General features: G+C 49.2%; 3 protein-coding genes across 9 annotated transcripts in view; 2 read left to right on the top strand and 1 right to left on the bottom strand.

Annotated features, from left to right (window-relative positions):
- Positions 1–2,275: 2,275 nt before the first annotated feature.
- On the top strand, positions 2,276–3,711 carry LOC115559192 (tripartite motif-containing protein 5). The gene is made up of 2 exons (XM_030377959.1): positions 2,276–2,530; positions 2,870–3,711. Exon 2 carries the CDS (start codon positions 2,975–2,977, stop codon positions 3,653–3,655), a length of 681 nt encoding a protein of 226 aa, XP_030233819.1. The 5' UTR covers positions 2,276–2,530; positions 2,870–2,974; the 3' UTR covers positions 3,656–3,711.
- LOC115559184 (uncharacterized) lies at positions 3,584–19,719 on the bottom strand. Of its 2 annotated transcripts, none has more exons than XM_030377949.1 (4): positions 17,943–19,719; positions 4,590–5,117; positions 4,081–4,541; positions 3,584–3,725 (listed from the first exon to the last, which is right to left on the bottom strand). In XM_030377949.1, the coding sequence occupies exons 1-3, from the start codon at positions 18,405–18,407 to the stop codon at positions 4,200–4,202; spliced, it is 1,335 nt and encodes a 444-aa protein (XP_030233809.1). In that variant the 5' UTR covers positions 18,408–19,719; the 3' UTR covers positions 3,584–3,725; positions 4,081–4,199. The 2 variants fall into 2 exon arrangements, with proteins under 2 accessions (XP_030233809.1, XP_030233808.1); XM_030377948.1 differs by having other exon boundaries at positions 4,081–5,117; positions 17,943–18,525; positions 19,506–19,719.
- The window catches only part of LOC115559178 (zinc-binding protein A33-like), a 36,982-nt gene continuing 27,429 nt past the window's right edge, over positions 12,339–21,891 (top strand). For 2 of the 6 annotated variants that reach the window (XM_030377935.1, XM_030377929.1), the window contains exons 1-2: positions 12,342–12,513; positions 12,914–13,236. In XM_030377935.1, coding sequence (XP_030233795.1) covers positions 12,998–13,236 — 239 coding nt within the window. In that variant the 5' untranslated portion in view covers positions 12,342–12,513; positions 12,914–12,997. Of the gene's footprint in view, positions 12,514–12,913; positions 13,262–21,891 lie in introns of all 6 variants that reach the window. The other 4 variants (XM_030377931.1, XM_030377933.1, XM_030377927.1 and 1 more) reach the window with 4 other exon arrangements.

The raw sequence follows: 21,891 nt of genomic DNA, 5'->3' as shown, positions 1-21,891 counted from the left end.
GGTAACTCTAAAGTCAAACCGTCCAATCTGAAGGCTTTACTTAACCACTCCCCCTACTCACTTCCACCAATGCAAAGCGTTGGGCGTAGCCCAACTAGTTTGTGACAGACCCAGAGGAACGCAACGCAAATTATATGTGAACATGTATTGAGGCTTTATTAAAATCCCGGACGATTTTGAAATTTCACCCGGACGCATTTGATTCCTACCCTTCCACTGTCAAATAGCGGCGCAAGTTGTGTGGCGTGTGAGCGTGTGCATGGGTTGAATTGCGTGCGTCTCACGGAGAGCCCTGCGCAATGTGCAGCTGTCAGAAATATGTTGTAATCACTTGGATTCCTCAGCTCTCAGGCTGTGAGGAAATCAGCAGCCCGCGATCTCAGCTCCTTTGATGTGAACGCGTACAGAGCGCATAGTTCAGAGCCGGACAATGATGTCGTAGTAAAGCCCTCAGGTCTATTCTGCATGTATTAACTGTGGATAAACATCAACTGCACTGAAGTCATCATAACTTCATAAGTTCTCATTGTCAAATGATTATGAACACTATTATTGTTATTTGAAGCCGTGTCAGTCTTAACTGTGGGTGGTGTGGTCCTCTGTGTCTGCTGGTGTCTATGATACAGTAATTTTTTTTCGACATTATCAAACGGAAGAACTTTTATTATGAAGAGCACAGGGCAATGAAGCACGCTAGGCAATAAGAGGACCCGCCCACCGGCGGAAACCAGATATAGAGTGGTAAATTCGTTTCGCTCAGTAAGAACCAAAAAACGAATTAACGAACTGAAATATTGATTTTCGTTTTTTTGACAAAACGTAGAAACGAATAAACGAACTGAAATCTTGATTTTCGTTTTCTTGTCAAAACGAAAAAAAGAAAAAACGGCTTGTTTTCTGGTTTCTGCTTGCGTCAATTATTCCCAGAAAACAGAGTAGGGTTAGTTTATTAGGGCTAACCCTAATAAAACGTACCTTGCTCCAGTTCGATGATTGGTTGTTCAGGCGAGCCCACTGAATCACCGAAAAACAAGGAAATAGCCTAGGCTAGAAATGAATTCCTATTAAGTAGTTATAGTGCAGTTAGCAGAATACACGCATGATGGCAATTTTGTGCAGACCACGATAATGACGTTGTAGCCTGCACGTTCAAGAGAGAGAGAAAGCAAACAATAAAAATACGTAAAATCTAAAAGAAAATAAATGTTACGAACTACCCAAGTGTTGACTGATTTGTGCCAAGGTGTTTACCTAAAATGTGTTTTCAAAGTGATCCCTAAATGCCTGTCCACTCAGTTCCACACGGCCAAATTCCTTGTAATGTTGATCGCCATCATCATCATCATCATCATCATCATCATCATCATCATCATCATCATCATCATCATCGTCTAACTGTGTAATGTTCCTCCGCTTGCAGAGGTTGTGTAGAATGGCACATACAGTGATTACTGTGCTTGCCCTCTCTGGGGTGAGGCGTATTTCGCCGTGGAGGACATGAAACCGACGTTTCATCTGCCCAATTCCTCTCTCCACAACATTTCGTGTATGTTTGTGTGCTCGCAAAGAGCCAATACGATGTGTTTTACGCATAGGACTAAGCGTAATCTGCGTAATCACTTACATGTTACACTTTAACTGTGCTCCCGGTTGTGGATTGAGGTAGGGTGTCTAGAGCCACGTCTTGCATGGATAGTCACTGTCACCCAGCAAGTGACACCCAACTGGCACATCTCAAAAAGCTGCCTCAGACCGCTCACCATTAAAATGCGCGAATCATGGGTAGCTGAAGATCCAGGCCACTTTGCAACAACATCCAGTAGGCTATGTTAAAATTTGCATTGGGTTTACATGCAGTTTCTTCCTATTGACGAACACGTCCTCGTCTTTTGATGGCGCAATTATTTTTATTTTTTATAAGTTATATATTTTTTTTTATAACTTATAATTTTTATAACATTTTATTTCGGGACTAATCGGATTATTCCTGTTAGTCGGGGATGTTATTGCATCGCGCATTAACTCCACAATAAGTTGAATACCCTAACATTTCGTCTCGCAGGCATTTTAAGATTCTTTGTGAATAGGTCTTACTGAGTTAGGAGTCCTCTTGAGGACTTTTAAGCTCTCCTAGACTTAGGTGCTACTTTTAGTCCTAAAATACTTTGTGAATTGCTATTAGTGAAAAAAGTTAGGAGTCCTAAATTTAAGAGTGACACGCCCATTATTTTTAGGAGTTACTCCTAAATTCGCCAGTTAGGACCTACTTTTAGCCCTAAGATCCTTTGTGAATACGGCCCCAGATCTGTTAATGATTAACCTGTAAACAGACAGTATTCATATCTTTTTATTATGAACCTAGGATCAGAGTTCAGTCATTGGGACGATACAGGGAGTTGGTCTTCTTCAGAATGAGAAGCCTTCAGTTGAAGAGGAATCACTTGATGTGAGTGTTCAAAGGACCAGAATGATCTATTGCAGTAAGGAGAACTGTTTTGTCAGTGGGCCGATGGTCCACACATGAACCAAAGTGAGTAAAGTTATTTCAATGGTATAATTCATAGCCTCATATTCAGGACAAGCTAATGCGAATTCAGGTTAGATAAAGTTAGAGAAGATGACCTTGCATACACAATACATACTAACTTTAGTATTCTGGGATATATTAACACAGAACGCATATTACAAGATAACTTTAGCATTCTGGGATATATGAACACAGAAACTAACATTTGGCTCAGTAGTTTACCAATTCGATTTTAATATTAAGTTGCCGATGGTAGATAGTATTCATGAGAGACACACCAATCTTTATTGTTTGATGGGTTATTGTTGTCGGGTTATGCTGATGATTGTTTATCTTTTCTAGACCTCCTCAATCTGTAGAGTACAGACCACCTCTGGAGTTTATTAACAAAGAGTTCAGAACTAAGGAACACATCCGGAGAGGCTTCCTGTCTATACCTCTGCTAAAATGGAAGAAAACCCTCCTCCTCTCAAACATTACCTGACCTGCAGCGTGTGCACTGAGATCCTCAAGGACCCGGTGTCTCTGGGCTGTCACCACAGCTTCTGTTCCAGCTGTCTCCAGAACTTCTGGGCCCAAGCTGAGAACAAGAACTGTCCCGTCTGTAAGAGGAAATCCTCAAAGGATATAGCCGATAACTTTTCCCTCAAGGAGCTCGCTGACTCCTTCACTGGAAGACAGAGGTCAGGCCCCTCTGATGAGGCCCAGGTCAGAAGGAGCAGACACCAGGAGCTGCTGGAGAAGTATGGGGCCATGCCTCCTCACCTCATGGGACAGTGGGTGACCGAGAGGCGGATCAGAGCAGAGTTTGAACAGCTTCACCTGAGAGAGAAAGAGGAGGTCAGAGTGGAGGCCCTGGAGAGGGAGAGGATCCTCCTGGAGAGGGAGAGGAACTTCCTGGAGAGGGAGAGGATCCTACTGCAGAGGGAGATCCTTCAGGAGCAGATCCGGTCTCTCGCCAGTGGAAGCAGACGGACAGCGGACCAGGCACCAATGGCGGAGGTCCGAGCAGGTGCTGAAGTAGAAATGAGGGCAGAGAGGACCTCCAGACTAGCCTCGGTGTCGTCTGTGAAGCCCTCATCCTCTGCCTCGTCGCCCAAGTCCTCCAGCAGCTGCTCCGTCTCCTAACCCTCAGGATCCATGTCCTGCATGCACTTCCCCGTCTGCAGGTACAGGTAGACGATGCCTATCAACTCTCCTGGGAATGAAAACAATATTGGGATTAGCTGAATAAATACATCAACATGTATGGAACCCATATTAATGTTGGTCTGAATAAAGATAGAAAGTGAGCAGCCCCCATTCATTATTTGATTATAGCACCTTCTTGTTATGATTATATTTATGATGAGAGATTGGAAGACAGAATATGCCAATATGTGAATCTAATTTGTTTTTCCAGAATTAAAATCATTTTATTTCAAATGTACACATGCCTGGTCATCATTTCATGTCCCAGTTTGAAGTATTCAGTATTCAGTGCAACTTACCAGTGTACTACCACTACTTACCAGTGTACTACCACTACTTACCAGTGTACTACCACTACTTACCAGTGTACTCGGTGGGGAGGCGGAAGGAGGGGACAAACATCTGTCCAAACACATTGGTGCCACATGTGTTGACACAATGTACCAGATCCCCCGAGTAGCTGAGGAGAGCGGACATCTTCTCAGCCACAGCAGCAGCAGCCCGGTCCTGGTTCCACCGGTTCAGCCCGTCCAGAAGGTAGAGCCTCCCTCCGGAGCTCCTCCCTCTTGGCGTGGCGCAGAAGGGCCACATCTTCAGGGTCCCACTCAAAAAGGCAGACGGAGAGCTTGGCCATGAAGATGGGGTACAGGGCGTGGGCGTCCGTCGTGCATCCGGCCGCAAGCCGCCGAAGGAAGTGCCAGACGTCCAGCCGGATGACGAGGTCTGGCCAGCCGCCGAACCTGGCCTTCAGCTCGCTCTCCCCTCCCGCCTCCTCGCAGCAGCCACAGTCCACGTAGAGGAGTACAGGGGGAGCCACGCCCGCCTCGCTGTAGCGCCTGATGAGGCCTGACACCATCCGGTCCACGCCCGCCTCGCTGTAGCGCCTGATGAGGCCTGACACCATCCGGTCCACGCCCGCCTCGCTGTAGCGCCTGATGAGGCCTGACACCATCCGGTCCACGCCCGCCTCGCTGTAGCGCCTGATGAGGCCTGACACCATCCGGTCCACGCCCGCCTCGCTGTAGCGCCTGATGAGGCCTGACACCATCCGGTCCACGCCCGCCTCGCTGTAGCGCCTGATGAGGCCTGACACCATCCGGTCCACGCCCGCCTCGCTGTAGCGCCTGATGAGGCCTGACACCATCCGGTCCACGCCCGCCTCGCTGTAGCGCCTGATGAGGCCTGACACCATCCGGTCCACGCCCGCCTCGCTGTAGCGCCTGATGAGGCCTGACACCATCCGGTCCACGCCCGCCTCGCTGTAGCGCCTGATGAGGCCTGACACCATCCGGTCCACGCCCGCCTCGCTGTAGCGCCTGATGAGGCCTGACACCATCCGGTCCACGCCCGCCTCGCTGTAGCGCCTGATGAGGCCTGACACCATCCGGTCCACGCCCGCCTCGCTGTAGCGCCTGATGAGGCCTGACACCATCCGGTCCAGGTCCCTCCTGGGCTGTCAGGGCGCTGGTCAGGACCCGCCCCTTCTCGATGCTGACGGAGGACGCCCAGAGCGCCGTCCCCTTGGCGGCTCCAGACAGCTTTTTGGTCATCTGGAATTAAACTGAATAAACTAATTATAGAATAAACTAATTACAGAATAACTAATGCTTTCAAAACAATAATAGAACTTAGAATAAGAACGAAACAGAAGCTAAATATATACACAAAAGTACATCTAGGAATAAACACATAAAATAGGGATTTACACGCGCAAAAAGGCACATCAAATAAACATCGACACATTTGTGACTATAACTTATTTCACTCCTCCCTCTCACCCTAACCCAAAGAGGTTTCTATTGGCCAAAATGTTCTAAGTATTTTCTATCTAATATTGTTATTCTATGGTTTAGTGTGATCAAATATCGCTATTTGCTGGATTACTGGCAGGATGAATTGAGCTGCATAAAGAAAGATGTTTGCTTTCATGATCTGAACTCCGGAGAGCCGGGCCCAGCTGGTCCAGGACGCTCTGGCCCAGCTGGTCCAGGACGCTCTGGCCCAGCTGGTCCAGGACGCTCTGGGCCCATCTGGTCCAGGACGCTCTGGGCCCAGCTGGTCCAGGACGCTCTGGGCCCATCTGGTCCAGGACGCTCTGGCCCAGCTGGTCCAGGACGCTCTGGGCCCATCTGGTCCAGGACGCTCTGGGCCCAGCTGGTCCAGGACACTCTGGGCCCAGCTGGTCCAGGACGCTCTGGCCCAGCTGGTACAGGACGCTCTGGCCCAGCTGGTCCAGGACGCTCTGGCTCGTGGACCAGCTGGTCCAGGACGCTCTGGCCCAGCTGGTCCAGGACGCTCTGGCTCGTGGACAGGTGGTTGGTAACGCAACCGGGGGAGATGCACCTGAGGGACCAGGAGACCAGGAGGAGACCAGGAGGAGACCAGGAGACCAGGAGGACACCAGGAGGAGCAGGGAGGAGACCAGGAGGGGACCAGGAGGAGACCAGGAGGAGAACAGGAGGAGACCAGGAGGGGACCAGGAGGGGACCAGGAGGAGACCAGGAGGAGACCAGGAGGAGACCAGGAGGAGCAGGAGGAGACCAAGAGGGGACCAGGAGGAGACCAGGAGGAGACCAGGAGGGGACCAGGAGGGGACCAGGAGGAGACCAGGAGGACACCAGGAGGAGACCAAGAGGGGACCAGGAGGAGACCAGGAGGAGACCAGGAGAACACCAGGAGGAGACCAGGAGGAGACCAGGAGGAGACCTGAGCCCTGTTTCAGGTAGCTGGTTTTGAGGCAACCCCGAGTTTGTTCGCTCTGAGTTAGTGGAAACTCTGGGTTTTCCGTTTCAGGTAGCAGGTTCAGCGCAACCGAGAGTTAGTTGCTGCGGCAACATACGCCGTGGACCTAACCTGCTCGGGAGGTGGTTAGACCTACTCTGAGTTAGTTGTCTATAAGGCTGAAGGCAGCTCTCCGACAGAAGGAAGTGTTAGAAATGGCATGTTCTTTTCTACGAGAGCCTGTGGACGTAGAGGCTGCGATCCTCAGAAGGAATCTCTGTGAGGAACGATTATTAAGACCCCGGTTGGATATACTTTATTTTCCTGATCATTTTCTTCACGAGCGCTATCGTTTTTCAGCGCAATCTATCATTTATTTAGACCACCTTCTCAGCCCCCATGTTAACTGTCAAACGCACCGGGGGCATGCTTTAAGTTTATTTTTTTATTTTTTTATCGCAATTAACGCATGTGCAGAATGATCCGCCCCGTGCATCCCACCCGCTCTGTACTACAGTCACTTCAACGTTGTGGCTTTCCCATGATCAGAGTAGCTGACTAACCACGGACCTATAACTGCTGCAAGTCAAGAAACTCATTTTAAGAATGCAAGGCAGAAAAGACCCTGTTACTGCTTTTAACCAGATGCTGTTCTTCTCTACATGCACATGCTCAGCATCGTCTGCATTGTTCACTGAAGTAAAACCCTTTGAGTAAACTGTTCAACAAAATAACTTGTCCCACCACAGCCCGTGTTCTAATAAAGACCATCTACTTATGAGGATTTCTTTATTTCCTGAAAGCACAAAAAAAAAAAAGTCATTTATATTGGGTATGTTTTTAGAGCAGGGAACAGTAGCCTATCCCAGTTTGCACCTCACCCACCTATAACTTATGTTCCAAAATGTGGATCTCCAAAGCATCCTTTTGCATCGTTTGAATTGTTACAATTGCATGGAGGTTGGTGAGGGCATCTGGTTCAAGTAGGGCGATGACGCCATCAGTAACTGGAAGAAGATGATTAGACAGTGCAATTATTACTTGAGCCAGAATATTGCCCCATCTAATTTGCAACGCGCTGGGTTGCGTGTACATATTTAATTATTTTGAATAACCAACCTCATATACTGTAAAGGCACTTCTATCCTGGGGGGTGGGGGGGGATCAGAGGAGCTCTCCCCAGGGATGCCCTCAGCCACAGGACGCATACTCTGTTGGCTGAGGGCCATCTCCTCAGCCTCTGTGAGGGCTGCAGGTGGTGGACCCCCTCCAGTCTGCCGGGCCTCTGCATTTTTTCGATTTGCTAACATGGAGGAAAATGTTACCCTAATATTCAGTAAGCGCTATTTTGAAGACACATATATATTTACAATGCATTTTGCCTAGGTGTAGCCTTCTAATATATCTAAATCCTATTAAATATTGGCAGTGTTGGGGTGGCTGGGAAATGTAGGCCTACTACTTACATTTACTGCTTAAATATAGTATACAAATATATAATACATGTTGAACATAGCTGTTAAATTAGGTAGAGCAGGCAAAACAGCACAATTGATTTGATTTCAATTAAACATTAGTTTACCTGTTTAAACTATATTTTTGTACTTCATTTGCTGCCAAGTCCTCGTGGGGCAACTCGGGGTTGCGTAAATTGACACACACACACACACACACACACACACACACACACACACACACACACACACACACACACACACACACACACACACACACACACACACACACACACACACACACACACACACACAATTTACATATTGAATAAGTGGAAGATATTAAACTTTCCTCTTATTTTATTTTATTTTACTAATTTATTTGACTCACGCATTGACTTGTTCAGCTATTTCCTGCCAGGCTCTCTCTCGCGCTCTCGCTGCCGCGGCGGTATTGCTTTTTTTTGTTAAAATGGGTAACTGCTCGGCATACACGTTCATTAGAATTTCCAATTCCGTGGGGGAAAAGTAAGTGGATCTACGCTTTTGGTCCATGTTTGATCATGTTATCAGAGATCCATTGATGATGGCTCTTCATAGTCAACAGGCACGCCCTCGACCCAGAGTGAACATACTCAGAGTTGATTAACCCAACGCTGATCACCTGAGGGGTGTTCCACGAACGGAGGTTTAACAAACACTGAGTTAACGCTGAACTCTAGGTTGATTGAGCCTGTGCCGACCAACCCAGAGTTTGCGGTTCCACAGCAGCGGTTATGCATTAGTTCAATCAACTCGGGGTTGGTTAACACAGGGTTGTGCGCGTCCACGCCAAACTTAAAAAGACGTGATGTATGGATCATGGAAACCCTGATCGATATGGCGAAACGGGCCGCTTATTTCAATGAAATGGAACTCCAGGTTCTCCTGGAGAGCTATGACGAGGAGAAGGACATTATCACAAGAAAAGGGAACGCTAAAACCTCTGGTACCCGGAGAACCAAAGCCTGGCAGCGGATCGCTGACCGCGTAAATGCGTTAGTTACACGTCAAAAGCATGATCCTTAATATTTGAGCCATGAATATATAAATATCCCAGTTAAGCATTCTTAAAGATCCTACCACATAACCCCTTTCTTCTAAAACAATATGTACTCCGATTGCTTCCAAGCGGTCAGAAGATCAAGTATAAAAATGAAGCATAAAAAACATACAAACTGGTAAGCTTTTCCCACCATCGTATTGGTATAAATTTAAATAAGCCATTTTTTTAAGCCAATCGTGAAAAGGCCGACCGTCGGCAGACTGGATCTGGCCCTCAAATTGTCTTGACCCCGGTGGAGGAGCTGTTAATAAACATAAATTCAGGGCGCCCTGGCATGGAGGGGGTAGGCCTACCTGGAGGTACCTACCACCTCAGAGAGTCATGGGCCATACCCCACACTGGTTGAATGTAGGTTTTTGTGTTTTCTTGTGGCCTATTTTAGAATTTTTTTGCCTTCGAAGTAACACATGCAAACCGTGTGCTTGCCACAGCGCATACTATTCCAAATGTTTCTTTTTTTGGTAACTGGGTAGAAAACCTAAAAGTGACAATTCATCAACTTCACAGATCAAGATGGATCAGTGCTTGTAATGAAGCTGCCGGCTACGATCGAACATTCTCCAGTGGATGCAAGTCCGTTAGGACTATTTTATTCTTTATGTTGTAAATGCCTCTCGGCATAGTAGGCTACTCAGACAATATTGCTCTTTGTATGATAGGAGGCCGATACAAATCTTGGATGGGTCATCTGAAACGACTGGGATGTGCTCAGCATCTCCAGCATTATAGCCTAGATAAAACTACCATTTGAAAAAAACGGAGGGCTACGCAAATAGTCTGGAGTGAACTGAGGCCAGGTCCTCGATTGGTAGTGTTGGCTATGTAAGGCTATTTAAATATATTAAAGATTTGCGCGAGAATCTATATCTCTCCACTCCAGCAAAAAGTAATCCAATATGCCAAGATGTCGAGCCGTGGTCTTATCAATCGCTCCCGGTGGATTGCACGTATAATTTGCGCTCTGATATCAGCAGTTATCTCATCAAAAGGGCATGCCATTGTGAACACATGAAATCTGCGGTGAACGCCGGTTGAAATACCCAAAACCGGGTTATGTTTCAAACTTAACCTGCGCAAAACCTGGTCCGACCAGGTTTGATTCAGAGCATATGTTGCTATAGCAACTAACATACCGTGATCCTTTTGGAACGGAAAACCTAGAGTTACCGAAAACCCTGGGTTAACTTACCCGGTTATGTGATAAAACCGGCTTTGTGGAACACCCCACTGTTCTGAAACCGAAAACCCAGAGTTGCTTTTCAACCCTGAACTCTGAGTCAACCAACTCAGAGCGCAGGATTAAACTCAGAGTATGTTAAACCAGCTACCTGAAACAGGCCTCAGGAGGAGCAGGGCTCCTATCTGATACAACCTACATAAAGAAAATGAAAAAGATGATAAATCCTCTATCCGCTACACGCTGCAGAATGTAAGACCTGTATAGAGGTTATTACAGTTGCACTGACCAGAGGGGAAGAGCTGGTCCTCACAGCCGACATGACAGGGCTGGATGGAGGCAGAGAGAAAGGGGGGACAGGCCTGTAGAAGCTGGGACTGGAAGGGGGCGTCACTCGAGGTGGGGTAGCTGATGGAGTGCGAGGTGGGGTAGCTGATGGAGTGCGAGGTGGGGTAGCTGATGGAGTGCTTCTCCCAGACGGGACAGTGGCAGGGCTGGAGGGACGCTGGGAGAGAGGGGGAACGGAGCTGATGAAGTACAATTACAAAACAAGGATAGTGTTTGGCTGTATGGCTGTTTTTAGGCATCAGGCACAGCTATAGCAGGGTTGCCAACAGTCACGCCCCTGGCGTGACTCTCACGCTTTCACCATCAATCTCACGCTGTCACGCACACGCAAGAAATGTCACGCCAAAATAAAAAATACTCCCGTTCATTTTCTGCGGGAGCAGACTAACAGCTGTAACATCTGCCTACCTACAACGTGATCACGGCAGTATTCTCTGATCGTTGATTCGCTGAAAACCACGCACCTGATACTAAGTTGCGTTTGAAAAGGTCAGAGAGAGTTCAGAGCCGGAGTCGGAGCCCACTGATGCGCGTTTGGGGATGGGTCGGTCGCGACCGATCCGTTCACAACCAACGAATCCCGAACGTGAACGACAAGAACTTGTTCCCCAAAACAAGAAGAACTGGTTCTTTGATTCTTTTTTTTTTAACATAAAACAAAAATATGGTCACGTAAATAAAATATACAAACGAACAGAGCTTCGTCTCCCCGCCACCTTATATCGATTAAGTCTACAACGTTCTCAAAGATTCAGCCAATGAGAGGTAGCAATGGTGTTGCCATGGCACCTGGGTAAACAAATGACAAGGTGGTACCGTCGAATTTGCGCGCTTTCTCTGTCTGACGTATCTTGGGTCATACCATTCGACGTGGGGCCACTAATATATCCCCCTACATTTCCGAAAATAGACTTGACCTCCATCTGTTTATTGGATAACCGCATTTCCCAATCCCATGAGCCTTTTCTCCATTCTACGTCAATTCAAGAACAAACAAAGAAATTAAACTGCAGTTCGTATTTTTTATTTATGACCATGAAAGCTCTGTAATGCCTGAATTATGAAGAATTAAATGTAAAGTAAAATAAAAATTATAAATATAAAACCATGAATGACCTATAGAGAGTAAGCAAGTGGTATAAATATTGGTGGGACGTTTGCCTATGCAAAATAGTATATCTTGTCGATTTTCACGGGGGGTAGAGCCTAGCCGAGGGTATATCTTGGAATACTTGAGAATCGGGCTAGTGGCACTTTTAAATTCCCCAAATGATTCAAGGTGGCCCAGATTATACATTTTGAAAAAGCGTTTCCATTCTTTAACTTTTTTTCATAGATGAGGGTTTATACTAAACGAGGACTATTTTGTATCAAACATTTTTTTAGGGTTATGGGTCGTCCAAAAAATTAGCCGCTCACACTAATATTTTAGAGTCTCACTCCAGCCAAAGTCCCAAAGTTGGCAACCCTGGCTATAGGTACATCCATTACCTCAACAGGCCTCCTAGTCACATTGACATTCGGCCTGGCTGCAGCAGACAAAGTCCCACTGAACCGCGCTTTCTCAAACTGAAACTCAAACAAGAAGTCTTAATAAAATGGTGTTAAAAATAACATCATAGCCTACACACCAATTCCATACAATGATACGCATGAAAGTTATGTAAACACACAGATCTGAGATGAGTTGATCATGGTTAACCAGGTGAATGACCGGTGACCACGCTGATGTCTGCGGTTTCACTCATATACAACTATATGAAAAGAAAATGTGAGGCGCTTTTAACGCCGTAATAAAGGTGCGACGTGGCTGAATGAGGTCGATTTCTGGGAGTTGGCTTTCCATACATGGACATATTCAATACGGTTGTTTCCTGCTTGCGAGACGCAGGGCGCGCGCAAACATACGCAAACACACATGGACCTGCCCAATTCCATAAGTTTCATTTTCTGTTTTGTCAGCGGACCAATAATCCACACGTGAACCAAAGTGAGTAAAGTTATGTCATTGGTATAATTTATAGCCTCATATTCAGGGCAAGCTAATGTGTATTCAGTTTAGATAAAGGTAGAGAAGACGACCGTGCATACACATTACTGACTTTAGTATTCTGGGATATATGAACACAGCACGCATATTACAAGATAACCTTAGTATTCTGGGTTATATTACCATCAAAGGTAACATTTGGCTTAGTAGATTTCAAAATTGATGGGGTTGTAGGCCTAGTTAATGTTAATTTGCCGGTGGTAGATAGCATTCGTTAAAGATGATTGTAACGTAGAAGCCAATGCAACCGATTCTAGTAACAACGTGATTGATATCTTTATAGGTGTTAGTTATTGTTGTCGACTGTCGAGTTATATTGATATAAGTTTCTCTTTTCTAGACCTCCCGAATCCGTAGGGTACAGACCACCTCTGGATTTTATTAACAAAGAGTTCAGAGTATTCCCGTCTAGACCTCCGCTAAAATGGCTGAAGAAAACCCTCCTCCTCTCAAACATTTCCTGACCTGCAGTGTGTGCACTGAGATCCTCAAGGACCCGGTGTCTCTGGGCTGTCACCACAGCTTCTGTTCCAGCTGTCTCCAGGACTTCTGGGGCCAAGCGGAGAACAAGAACTGTCCCGTCTGTAAGAGGAAATCCTCAAAGGAGCTAGTCGTTAACTTTTCCATCAAGGAGCTCGCTGACTCCTACGCTGGAAGACAGAGGTCTGGCCCCTCTGATGAGGCCCAGGTGGTCTGCACTGAGCACTTAAAGGATATCAAGTGGTTCTGTAAGGACGAGCAGAGAGCTGTGTGTCATGTGTGTGAGTTCCCTCACCACCAGGGTCACACAGTGGTTCCTCTAGAAGAACAAGTCCAGGAGCTGAAGCAGCAGCTGAGACCTGACCTCACGGCTCTACAGGGCAGGAGGAGGAGACACCAGGAGCTGGAGGAGACGTATGAGGCCATGGTTCCTCACCTCAAGGAACAGCGGGTGAAGACCGAGAGGCGGATCAGGAAGGAGTTTGAACAGCTTCACCGGTTCCTGAGAGAGGAAGAGGAGGCCAGAGTGAAGGCCCTGGGAGAGGAAGAGGAGCAGAAGAGGGAGAGGATCCTCCTGGAGAGGAAGACCCTTCAGGAGCAGATCCAGTCTCTCTCAGAGGGTCTCTCGGCTGTAGAAGCAGACCTGCAGAAGGACGGCCTGTCGTTCCTCAGCGCTTCCACGCGCTCCCAGACCAGCGCCAGAGCCCTGCTCTCCGGTTCTGATCCCCAGCTGCTTCCTGGAGCGCTGCTGGACGAGGCCAAACACCTGGGAAACCTGGCCCACAGAGTCTGTGAGAAGATGGGGCAGAGGACCACCTTCAGCCCCGTTACTCTGGACCCAAACACTGCATACCGCTGGCTCTCTCTGTCTGATGATCTGACCAGCGTGAGACAGAGCGATGTAACCCAGAAGGTTCCTAACAACCCAGAGAGGTTCACTATGTACAGTAATGTTCTGGGTTCTGAGGGCTTCAGCTCAGGGGAACACTGCTGGGAGGTGAGGGTGGGAGACCATCCTCACTGGTTAATAGGTGTTGCTAAAGAGTCAGTAGACAGGAGAGGAGAGCGTACTGCTTCACCAGCTAATGGAATCTGGTGTTTATCTAATGACAGTGGAAAGTACACTCAGGGTACTGGTGAAACCCTGAAAGTGAAGAGGACTCCAGAGAGGATCAGAGTCCAGCTGGACCATGATGGAGGGAAGGTGTCCTTCTACGACCCTGAAGACATGACTCTCATCTACACCCATCAAGACACTTTCACCGAACACATGTTCCCTTATTTTAGTGTTGGAGCAGCAGGTGAAGCCCGGACCAAAGCTGTTAGAGTGTGTGGTGACTCCTCACGCACTAAACCATGTAAATTAATGTAACCTCGTCAGTTCTGTTTGCCTGCTAGAGTCTCTAGTATGTAGAAACACGGTATCATATATATATATATATATATATATAATATATATATATATATATATCTATATATATATATATATTTATTATGTAACTGCTGGCAGTGTTTTCTTGCTCTGTGGACTATGTGTGTCATTCCATACATTGACCACAAGGTGGACTCGTATTATTTTGTTGTAATATACCTGTTGATTTGTTTCTTTGTTCTACTATATGATTATTACCCAATTATTTTATTTTATTGGGATCGTGGGTACAAGCGGCCGAGATGAGTTTTCTCAGAAGGGTGGCTGGCGTCTCCCTTAGGGATAGGGTGAGAAGTTCAGCCATCCGTGAGGAACTCGGATTAGAGCCGCTGCTCCTTTACTTAGAAAGGAGTCAGCTGAGGTGGTTCGGGCATCTGGTAAGGATGCCCACTGGGCGCCTTCCATGGGAGGTGTTTCAGGCACGCCCAGTGGGGAGAAGACCTCGGGGAAGACCCAGGACTAGGTGGAGAGATTATATCTCAACACTGGCCTGGGAACACCTCGGGATCCCCCCGTCAGAGCTGGTCAATGTGGCCCGGGAAAGGGAAGTCTGGGGCCCCCTGCTTGAGCTGCTCCCCCCGCGACCCGACCCCGGATAAGCGGACGAAAATGAAAAATTACATTTTATTTATATATATATATATATATATATATATATATATATATATATATATATAACTGCAGGCAGTGTTTTCATGCATGTATGTATATGTGGATCAATATATCTAGTTGTGTATATATAAAGTATAACAAGTATAGTATCATAGACGGTAGAGGATGGTCAGTGAAGGTCTCAGTGCAGCCTGTGGATCATTAACAGTGAGGGGTGCGTGTGTTTTCTTGTTAAATGGAATTGTACGTTTAATGTTGATAACAAGGGTCTGTAATAGAAACACACATGTAGAGAAATCAATGATACTGTTAACACAATATTGTTATGTTAACACCTACACAAGAATCACATGGGAAAATAATAATCATCTATCAAATGGTTGGTTGTGTAATTCTATTACTCTTGGTTTTAGTCAATGCTGTTCATTCCTGTCTGTGTATTAGTCTACCCTCACTGTTTGGGACGTATCGGTTTATACATATTCACGCAGGGTATAGAAAGGTGTTAGGGTTTGATTCCAGGGTTTAGGGTTTAGTTACAGGAAATCAATCAGAACATAATGATGAATTAATTATTAATGAATGGTGATTATTCAGATAACTGTGATTCCATTCCTGTTAACCAACTAAAAGTTATTTCTTACAATAAACATGTGTCGGCCTGTTCTATGATTCATGTCGTTCATAACTCCTCCAGAAGCCGTCCTGACGCGTACAACAGGAAACCTTCTTCACACACTTCACAACCATCCGCAAAGTCACATAAAAGTTATTACTTTAGCCTAATATATATTATGTATAGACTCTAGGTACTAGAGTCTAGACATGGTTAGTTTAGGTACTAGAGATGATTAGTTTAGGTGTTAGAGGTTATACATATTGAACCATATATATATATATATATTTCCCTCTCATATTTCCCTTTCATCAAAACGTCACACTTCCATCAAAGATAATGAACCCGAAGACAAACCTCCTCCCAGCCAAACACAGACAGATGACGTCATGGTAGAGTCGTGACGGACAGACGGTGAGCGTCAGAAGGAGCACCGCCCAGCTAGCGGCTGACGGCGCCTCATGACCACGGGGTCGCTGGTTCAAGTCCGACCTCGACCAACCGTCATGCGGTGCCGTCGGTGTGTCAGTGTGTGTGAGTTAAGACCCTTGTGGCCACAGGGTGGGGGCAGGCAGGTCCACACCCTGGCCCAGCACGGAGACACCCTGCTGTTGGGCCACTGGATGAAGGTGGTCTGGTTCACCTCAACCAGCTGCAGGCTGCTGGTGGACATCACGGCCCCGTCGGTCAGGATGAGCTGCCTGGGCCTGCGGTAGTCTCGCAGGATCAGACTCCACCTTGAGAGGTACCCCTTCCCCTGGATGGTGGATGGTGCAGAGCCTGGAGCAGACGGCATCTACTGGCCACTGTGCAGGAGATGGTGCATCTCCGCACACTGTCCACACCCGACGTGAACTCTCCCTTCTTATCAGGCGACCTGAAGCGCCCCGTCAGCAGCCTGTCCTGGTGCCGTGTAGGATACAGCGCCCTCTGCTGGTCGTAGGGCAGCAGGTCCTCCCACAGGCCGACGAGGATACAGCGCCCTCTGCTGGTCGTAGGGCAGCAGGTCCTCCCACAGGCCGACGAGGATACAGCGCCCTCTGCTGGTCGTAGGGCAGCAGGTCCTCCCACAGGCCGACGAGGATACAGCGCCCTCTGCTGGTCTTAGGGCAGCAGGTCCTCCCACAGGCCGACGAGGATACAGCGCCCTCTGCTGGTCGTAGGGCAGCAGGTCCTCCCACAGGCCGACGAGGATACAGCGCCCTCTGCTGGTCGTAGGGCAGCAGGTCCTCCCACAGGCCGACGAGGATACAGCGCCCTCTGCTGGTCGTAGGGCAGCAGGTCCTCCCACAGGCCGACGAGGACGTCCCGGTCCCGGTCCCCCAGGCTGGTCCTGCTCCTCAGCCCCACCAGATACTCAGCTAGACGGTCCACCCTGTCCCAGCACGGGATGTTTATAACATCGATGCTGGACGAATAGGAAACAAACATAAATGTTATGTTTGGTACTTACCAACTGCTCAACAGGAAGCTGTGGGGTGGCCCCCGGAGCGGTGACAGCAACTGGAGGAGGAGGAGGAGGAGGAGCAGCCGACCAGGAACCACTGGTGGAGGGCTGAGCAGGTGGTAAAGAAATGAGGGCAGAGAAGACCTCCAGACTAGCCTCGGTGTCGTCTGTGAAGCCCTCATCCTCTGCCTCGTCGGCCAGGTCCTCCAGCAGCTGCTCCGTCTCCTCCCCCTCAGGATCCATGGCCTGCATGCACTTCCCCGTCTGCAGGTACAGGTAGTCGATGCCTATCAACTCTCCTGGGAATGAAAACAATATCGGAATTAGAGGAATAAGTACATCAACATGTGTGGAACCCATATTAATGTTGGTCTGAATAAAGATAGAAAGTGAGCAGCCCCCATTCATTATTTGATTATAGCACCTTCTTGTTATGATTACAGCGCCAACTGGGCCTTGGTCAATCAGCTGTCCACCAGAGCCTCGGAGATGCCGGGCACACCCTCCCTCCGGAGCTCCTCCCTCTTGGCGTGGTGCAGAAGGGCCACTTCTTCAGGGTCCCACTCAAACAGGCAGACGGAGAGCTTGGCCATGAAGACGGGGTACAGGGCGTGGGCGTCGGTCCTGCATCCGGCCGCAAGCCGCCGAAGGAAGTGCCAGACGTCCAGCCGGATGACGAGGTCTGGCCAGCCGCCGAGCCTGGCCTTCAGCTCGCTCTCCCCTCCCGCCTCCTCGCAGCAGCCACAGTCCAGGTGGAGGGGTACAGGGGGAGCCACGCCCGCCTCGCTGTAGCGCCTGATGAGGCCTGACACCATCCGGTCCACGCCCGCCTCGCTGTAGCGCCTGATGAGGCCTGACACCATCCGGTCCACGCCCGCCTCGCTGTAGCGCCTGATGAGGCCTGACACCATCCGGTCCACGCCCGCCTCGCTGTAGCGCCTGATGAGGCCTGACACCATCCGGTCCACGCCCGCCTCGCTGTAGCGCCTGATGAGGCCTGACACCATCCGGTCCACGCCCGCCTCGCTGTAGCGCCTGATGAGGCCTGACACCATCCGGTCCACGCCCGCCTCGCTGTAGCGCCTGATGAGGCCTGACACCATCCGGTCCACGCCCGCCTCGCTGTAGCGCCTGATGAGGCCTGACACCATCCGGTCCACGCCCGCCTCGCTGTAGCGCCTGATGAGGCCTGACACCATCCGGTCCACGCCCGCCTCGCTGTAGCGCCTGATGAGGCCTGACACCATCCGGTCCAGGTCCCTCCTGGGCTGTCAGGACGCTGGTCAGGACCTGCCCCTTCTCGTTGCTGACGGAGGACACCCAGAGCGCCGTCCCCTTGGCGGCTCCACACAGCTTTTTGGTCATCTGGAATTAATCAGAATAAACTAATTCAGAGTGCTTTCAAAACAATAATAGAACTTAGAATAAGAACAAAACAGAAGCTAAATATATACACAAAAGTACATCTAGGAATAAACACATAAAATAGGGATTTACACACGCAAAAAGGCACATCAAATAAACATTGACACATTTGTGACTATAACCTTCACAAGCTGGGATATTTCATGCATTGTTGTTGATGTCCTTTAGACCTTCTTTGTGGAATCCATGTTTAAAATGGAGCCAAAGGTGGAGGTGAGGCCTTGATGGCCCACACGGCTCATCAAGTGCTTCCCGTACACCGTCAGGAGCCACCTGTTGGTGGGGACAGCCCCAGGCTCGGGGGGCTCTGTCAGACCACCGGGGAGAGACCGGGCCTGCTGGGTAAAGTCACTGCACAGCTCCATGTAGCGGCCGAACGCTGCAGCCCCTCCTCGCTGGGGGTCTCCAGCAGCTGGTTGGCCAGGCGTGGGAGAGCCAGGCCCTGCTGGTCCAGGACGCTCTGGGTCCAGCTGGTCCAGGACGCTCTGGCCCTGCTGGTCCAGGACGCTCTGGGCCCTGCTGGTCCAGGACGCTCTGGGCCCAGCTGGTCCAGGACGCTCTGGGCCCAGCTGGTCCAGGACGCTCTGGGCCCTGCTGGTCCAGGACGCTCTGGGCCCAGCTGGTCCAGGACGCTCTGGGCCCAGCTGGTCCAGGACGCTCTGGCTCGTGGACAGGTAGTAACACAACCGGGGGAGATGCACCTGAGGGTCTCCGGCCCCATTGGGTAGTACCTGTCCACGTCCAGGAACTCCCGTGCCCTCCTGTGGACGCCGGCCCCGGTGAGCTGCCCCTTGCACTGGGGGCAGGACAGCCTCACCTTCCACCGGCGGTAGGCCGTCCACACCAGGAGCCGGTGCATACAGAAGCGATCTGGTGACGGGACCTGGCTGTAGAGGAGGGCAGGAACCGGTGGCTCATACCAGAGCTGGACGTCCGGGCGCAGCCGCTGGTTCCTCCACAGCGTGGACGCAATCCAGCGCAGGTCCTGCTGGGTAATGGTCTCCTTCAGTTCCACCGGCAGCCAGAACTGATCTGGAGCAGCAGGGAGGGGAGGAGCAGGGAGGGGACCAGGAGGAGACCAGGAGGAGACCAGGAGGAGACCAGGAGGGGACCAGGAGGAGACCAGGAGGAGACCAGGAGGAGACCAGGAGGGGACCAGGAGGAGACCAGGAGGAGACCAGGAGGAGACCAGGAGGGGACCAGGAGGAGACCAGGAGGAGACCAGGAGGGGACCAGGAGGGGACCAGGAGGGGACCAGGAGGGGACCAGGAGGACCAGGAGGACCAGGGAGGTGACCAGGAGGAGACCAGGAGGAGACCAGGAGGAGCAGGAGACCAGGAGGAGACCAGGAGGAGACCAGGAGGGGACCAGGAGGAGACCAGGAGACCAGGAGGAGACCAGGAGGGGACCAGGAGGAGACCAGGAGGAGACCAGGAGGAGACCAGGAGGAGAGCAGGAGGAGACCAGGAGGAGACCAGGAGACCAGGAGGAGACCAGGAGGACCAGGAGGGGACCAGGAGGAGACCAGGAGGAGACCAGGAGGAGACCAGGAGGGGACCAGGAGGAGACCAGGAGGAGACCAGGAGGATACCAGGAGGAGCAGGACTCCTATCTGATACAACCTACATAAAGAAAATGAAAAAGATGATAAATCCTCTACCCGCTACACGCTGCAGAATGTAAGACCTGTATAGAGGTTATTACAGTTGCACTGACCAGAGGGGAAGAGCTGGTCCTCACAGCCGACATGACAGGGCTGGATGGAGGCAGAGAGAAAGGGGGGACAGGCCTGTAGAATCTGGGCTCCCCTCGCCTCCCCTCTGCCGCCTTTCCCTCATTGAAATGAACGGAGGCGGCGAGTTGCCGCGCGGCGGTGTGAAAGCAGCTGTCAGGCACTATAGGTACATCCAGGCCCGTCACTATGGGCGGGCCATAGGGGGCCGGGCCCGCCCCCCACAATGCTAGTGCCCCCCCACTTGAGGCACAGATCAAAAAAAAAAATATACATACATATATGTTTTATATTATTATTTATATTATTAACGCTCCGTTCACTTGCATGGGCCCTTCACAACTTCCGGCGGTGAATTATATTTGATAATTCACCGATGCCAAGTATAATTGACCGCTGTCAAGGTAAACAAAGGCTTTTTTGCCTCTAATGGCGTCTTAGGTATTTCTCCGCAAGTAGTCCGATAACTTGTCAAACCCAGCGTCTTCGGTTGCAAAGCGACGTCAACGTCTTTGGCGGACTATTAAGGCCCCGTTTACACAAAGGGAAAACGCAGATATATCCAAGAGGTTTGGCCTCTCATTTACACCAAAACACTGTTTTTATCACAGAAAACAATCATTCCTAAAAAGTGGAGATTTCTGAAAACGCCGGTTATGTGTTGTCGTGTCAACGGGGAGAAACAGGGTTTTAGGTTCTGAAGCGTTACATTATGCGCCAGGAAATGCTTAACGTCATATGAGCGCCCTATGTTTACAGTTTGTTTCTTACAGGAAGACGCTCGTGTTATTCGTTGTTGTTGATTCTGAGGACTCTGATTGGCTTGCATGGCTTTATCCTTCTCCCTACACTGCCGCCCATAGGTTTGGCATAGTTATCATGGTGCTCGACGGCGTATTTATGCGTTTTGATGTAAACGACAACTTTTTTGAAAACGATGTGTGCACAATGTTATTTTTGAAAACGGACTGTAGCCACTAACTGTAGCCGCTAACTGTAGCCGCTAACAGTTACCGCGCATTTTTGAAAAGTGAAGCTGGATGAGTTTTCGCTAGCTTACGTTCAGTCGCGAAGCTAGACCTTTTTGGGTGGGCTCAAGCCCACCCAAAACTTGCTTTAGCCCACCCTATCATTTCGTCCTCAAATCTAATATTCTACCTTTTTTTTACACAAGCAATGAGAGAATAGATGCTGTACACTAATGAACAGGCACGAATGGGCTAGTGAAATTGAGCGCAACCTTCCTGCAGGAATCTCTAACCTCTGATTGGTGGGCGGGCGTCTCCTGTTTGACAAAACCAAAAAGGCAGCACGAGCACACTTAACATAGTTTCTGCTGTTTTGTCTGTCAAAAAGGCTTGCTAGTCTTTATCAGAAAATCCACGATTTCCAGCTTTGTTATAACATGGCCAGCTAATAATAATAATAATCATTTTATAACCTTGACATAATCTGTCAGATGACTATTAAATGACAGTTGACCACAAGGCGATTCTATCTATGCCTCCTCTTGAATTGCTCCATGTTTTAGTCGGCAGGGGCTTGTAATGCTGCGTAGCATGATAAGCAAGATA

The sequence above is a fragment of the Gadus morhua genome, chromosome 14 (assembly GCF_902167405.1).
Source record: "Gadus morhua chromosome 14, gadMor3.0, whole genome shotgun sequence".
Taxonomy (NCBI): Eukaryota; Metazoa; Chordata; class Actinopteri; order Gadiformes; family Gadidae; genus Gadus; species Gadus morhua.
This window is presented reverse-complemented; position numbering and strand designations above follow the sequence as displayed.